Source organism: Triplophysa dalaica, chromosome 11 (assembly GCF_015846415.1).
Source record: "Triplophysa dalaica isolate WHDGS20190420 chromosome 11, ASM1584641v1, whole genome shotgun sequence".
In the NCBI taxonomy this organism is placed as follows: Eukaryota; Metazoa; Chordata; class Actinopteri; order Cypriniformes; family Nemacheilidae; genus Triplophysa; species Triplophysa dalaica.
Window position 1 is genome coordinate 17,153,964 of NC_079552.1, and position 4,369 is coordinate 17,158,332.

The 4,369-nt window shown below is 39.3% G+C and overlaps 1 protein-coding gene across 1 annotated transcript; it reads left to right on the plus strand.

Annotated features, from left to right (window-relative positions):
- Window positions 1-235: 235 nt before the first annotated feature.
- On the plus strand, window positions 236-2,791 carry epcam (epithelial cell adhesion molecule). The gene is made up of 10 exons (XM_056761511.1): window positions 236-355; window positions 467-536; window positions 976-1,077; window positions 1,153-1,411; window positions 1,512-1,574; window positions 1,744-1,807; window positions 1,896-1,994; window positions 2,104-2,301; window positions 2,382-2,426; window positions 2,531-2,791. Exons 2-10 carry the CDS (start codon window positions 479-481, stop codon window positions 2,561-2,563), a joined length of 921 nt encoding a protein of 306 aa, XP_056617489.1. The 5' UTR covers window positions 236-355; window positions 467-478; the 3' UTR covers window positions 2,564-2,791.
- The last annotated feature ends 1,578 nt before the right edge of the window (window positions 2,792-4,369 follow it).

A 4,369-nucleotide genomic window follows, 5' to 3' on the forward strand; every position in this document is an offset into this window, starting at 1 on the left:
GCTGCAGTTTCACCTGGCTGGCAGGTATCGCACTTTGCATGTGATGCATTTCAACCACTGTTTGGTGGTTTACATTTACAAAATGGAGTCAAGAGTCTCCCTAATTTGGTCGCTAGCTCTCGATGCGTCACGCGCTTCTGCCAAATATGGTCCGAGACGAAAAAAGGTGAGTCTGTTTGAGTATTAAGCCCGCCCACATCCTGAGTTCACCACCTGACGTCACTTTCATCAAACAGGTATATTGTCACCTGTAGCGAGTTTAGGTCAGTCGTTTGGCGCGTTCGCTCAAGGAATAATCTTAAGAGCCTTTCGTGAGTGTCGGAATACGCTTTTGCTTGGACTTTGAGTGTTTTGGGTAAGAGTAACTAAGAGCTTAATTATTAAAGAAGTTATACAGCCTGTGTTTTGGTTTATGGAGCGTGCGGACGAGAGTGATTTATAACTCAAAAACTCTTTCTTTCTTCAGTTATTTCCCACGATGAAGGTTTTAATCGCCCTGTGTGTGCTAGTGTTTGTGGATGTGGTTGCTTCACAATGTAAGTACACTTTTTCATAACTTTACCACAAGTCTGTTATATGTTAAATGGTAATTTGTGTGATCATAAACGGTGAACGGCTGTGTGCGTCGTTTTGTTAAACGTTGTTTGGGTAGCAAACAAAACATGAGATCTGGGTGTGGTTCAGCAAGAAGGGGGATGGGATAAACTCTTTGTATCGGTGTAACGTTATACACTTCAACTTCAGCTTGCCCAGCCAAAAAGACATTCATAGAGAATTAACCATGATTTCGCTGTAGTGAATGTTAAGTGTTTTGGTTATATTTGTTGGTGTTTCATTTACCGTTTGGGAAGGTTTAACTTTGAATTGGTTACCAGCATAATTTTTCATGACAATTTATGTTCTCCCGTAAGTTAGCCATAATTTTATCCAATGTAATCAAGCTATTTTTAAAGTAATTTAAATCTGCTCAAACAGGTGAATGTCAAAGCATGAAATGGGCAATATGTGATGAGACACCGTGCTCTTGTAAACTTATGTTGGATAAAGATGTCCTACAAGAACTGGACTGTACCAAGTGTAAGTTTCTTTCTCTTATCTATTTTAAGCCCTTATCTTTTATGAAGTTTTACTAAGTTAAGTCTCCGCCCACAGTAATTCCCAAGTGCTACCTCATGAAAGCAGAGATGTTTCGTGCCAGGAATAACATGACTACTAGATCCCTTGGTGGCAAGCCGGTAGAGACCGCGTTTGTGGACAACGATGGCATTTATGACCCTATATGTGAGAACGATGGCAAGTTCAAGGCCATCCAGTGTAACGGCACTGATGTTTGCTGGTGCGTAAACAGTGCTGGAGTACGCCGAAGTGATAAAGGAGACAAGAACATAAAGTGTGAGCCTGTGGAGACCTAGTGAGTGCACTTATCAAAATACTCTTTGATGACACACCCAGTATAATGTGTGGTCTGATGTGTACTGTGTGTGAAATTGAATTCTTTTTTTTTCTCCTAGTTGGGTTCGTCTTGAAATGAAACATAAAGAAACTACGACATTGGACAATGCTAAGTTGAAGACGTATGTTCAGTTCCTTTTCTATTAAAAACTCTTATGCTCCTAGTGAACATTATAAATCCAATGGAGACATGGGCAGCATCTTTTTACATTTGTTGTGTATTTGCGATTCTTTAAGAAGTTCTGCGACTGATGCAGAAGTGACTTATTCTTTCTATTACTTCTTTTGCAGTGGTGTTGAGAATGCTTTGCTGGAGCGTTACAAGGTGCCTAAGAATCTTGTTGACAAAGTTCAGGTAAAATCCCTTTATATCAAATAGAACACTTTCTGCCTTTACCCTTTGCGTGCAATTGTGCTGATTCTTACTGCCTTTCTTTATCCAGTATGACCCTGAAGGTCGCCTTATTATTGTGGATGTTAAAAAACCTATTGGTGACCGAACGATCGACCTCTCCCTCATGAGCTACTACATGGAGAAAGATGTAAGTTTTATTGCCTTATCTTCAAAGTATATCGTGTGTATGTAAATGTTACATGAATGGAGATTGATGGAGATTCTGATTGGTTTGTGATTTAATGCTGCTTTTCTAGGTCAAAGTTCTGCCTCTGTACAAGAACAAAGGGGACTTTGAGGTCAGCGTTGAAGGAAATAAGGTGTTGATGGAGAATATCCTGGTGTACTACGTAGATGAAACTGCACCCACTTTCACCATGCAGAAGCTGACTGGTGGTGTGATCGCTGTCATTGTGGTGGTCAGCTTGATCGTGATTGCAGGACTTCTGGTTCTGGTGAGTGCTCCGGTTTTTGGTTTCTAATTTTGATTGTAAATGCTTCAGTTTTAATTCATAACGGGTTCTCTCTTCTATAGTTCCTCATTGGTCGAAAACAAAAGGCCAAGTACACCAAAGCAGAGGTCAGTTTTGTTTTTCTCCATTGTAGTTGATCCTTTTTATTATTTTAAAATGGAGGTACATCAGCTCAACAAAGGGTTCCATGTGCTTCTTTTTTTGTTCTTAGTCACAGCCAAGAGAGATGGCCAACTTGCCTTAAGCTGGTAATGATGTCTTCACTAATGGAGTGCGTCCCATGCTGATACAAAGATCTGCTGTTCATTCGCTTGTAACCTTTTCATATTGGGGGAAAATATGTTACAGAGTGCAGTTTTTAAATGACTTTTCAATGTTACTGTTTTTGCTATTTAATGAGGGCTCTTCAATTGGATCATTTTAACTGTACAGTTTGTTACTTTGTTTTTAATAAAATTTGTTTTGTGTTGAACTTTGTTTCTTATTAACAAAGCGTAACATTATTGAAGTGTTTCAGGCTTTTTTTTTAACTGTTGATGGCTTCCTGGTTGAAAGTTTTAATACCTCTTTGTGACTTCAACTCATGCAAGCCGGAATGGTTAACTGCCACACCTGTTCTCTGCTTCCTGATATTTGAATAACGCTCAGTTCATAGCATCTATTTGGAGCACTCCTTTTTAATATCAAAATGAGTAGTTTAAACCTGAACATAGTTTTCAATACTTTACCCTCCTCAAACTTGTGTACACAATTTTGGTCTCTAACCCTTTCGAGACAATGAGCTGTTTATTAACAAAGCAGCTGACTACAGAAGAGCACACAGAATGAGTAATTAAACCCATGAGAGAGCGCAGTTCTTTCATCTCTAATACAAGTCGGACCTGTTGATCCGGTTTCAGCAACAAGTTACTATCCTTGTGCATGACTACTGCACAACTCAAAGCTGGAAACCTCCCTTAAACCAGGAAGCCACACTTGCAAAAGGTTGTTCAGTCAAGTTTTAACAGGCAAATTAATGACATTTTAGTAACGAGTGAAGATTTCTTGCACCTTATGTGGCATCATCTTTAACAAACGTAACCCATTTCAAAGGTAAAGCAGGTGCATTTGTACCTTTCTGTGTTTTACGTGTAGGGCCACACAATGCAAACGGTTATTGTAGGGTGTGATGTTTGGTGGTGGTTTTTTTCGTAAGAAAATGGGGTTAAATCCATCTCGAGTTCATGAGAAAATGCAAATTAAAGCCCTGTCACTCCCTTCTCTGCCCTCTGCCTCGAGTTATCCAGTAGTTTTCCCAGAAGTGCCTAAAGCATTTGTTTCAGACTGGTTTGGACAGGTTTGGGTGGATCAGCCCTCCCCCCAACCGCGCTCACACCTGAGTTGGGAGTCACTTATAGTTGGTCTCCGTGTCTTCCAGTCTGTTTCCGTGGAAAAGAATGGTAGGGAGGGACGAATAGTGTTTTGATGCACGGTGTTGACAATACTCAAAGCCAACCAACGTATAGAGTTGTTATGGTTAATGCAAAGGAATGCCTATAGATTGCCTCGAGTACAATAACATCCACTGTAATGTATGAGGAGATTATATAAATAAAATGCATTTTATATCTTAACAAACGTTTGTGTTTTTTAAATCAGGTATTCTGTATAAAGATCATGGTGACAGTCCACTCTGCTTTTTTTTTTAAATATTGAGAAAAAAGGTCAATGGATGACTAATCTTCTTTTGCTGGTGTCTGAACTATAAGCGAAACTGTTCCAAACAACATACCAGTGTACTTGAAAGTGGTTTTGATTTAGTGTAGGAGTCAGTAGAAAGATGGGAAACAATCTCAAAACATGACTTTAACAACGTGGAAGAATATGGGAATGGGAAAAAAAACACTGACCTGTTTGGTTCATTTCAATGGTTTGGGAAATAGCAGGACATGTGAGTATGCATTCAAATCAGACATTTGGGTAACATGCAAATTGCTGGCATGATTGAACAATAAAATAATTATTTGACTTATGCACTTCAATATTCATATGGCCAACATTAAAGTCACGA

What these genes read in the sequence shown, in the direction of transcription:
- epcam (XM_056761511.1), top strand. Translation starts at nt 479, where the DNA reads ATGAAGGTTTTAATCGCCCTGTGTGTGCTAGTGTTTGTGGATGTGGTT. An exon ending in AGAACTGGACTGTACCAAGT is followed by an intron (nt 1,078 to 1,152) that starts GTAAGTTTCTTT and finishes CTCCGCCCACAG; the next exon opens with TAATTCCCAAGTGCTACCTC. An exon ending in ATCTTGTTGACAAAGTTCAG is followed by an intron (nt 1,808 to 1,895) that starts GTAAAATCCCTT and finishes TTCTTTATCCAG; the next exon opens with TATGACCCTGAAGGTCGCCT.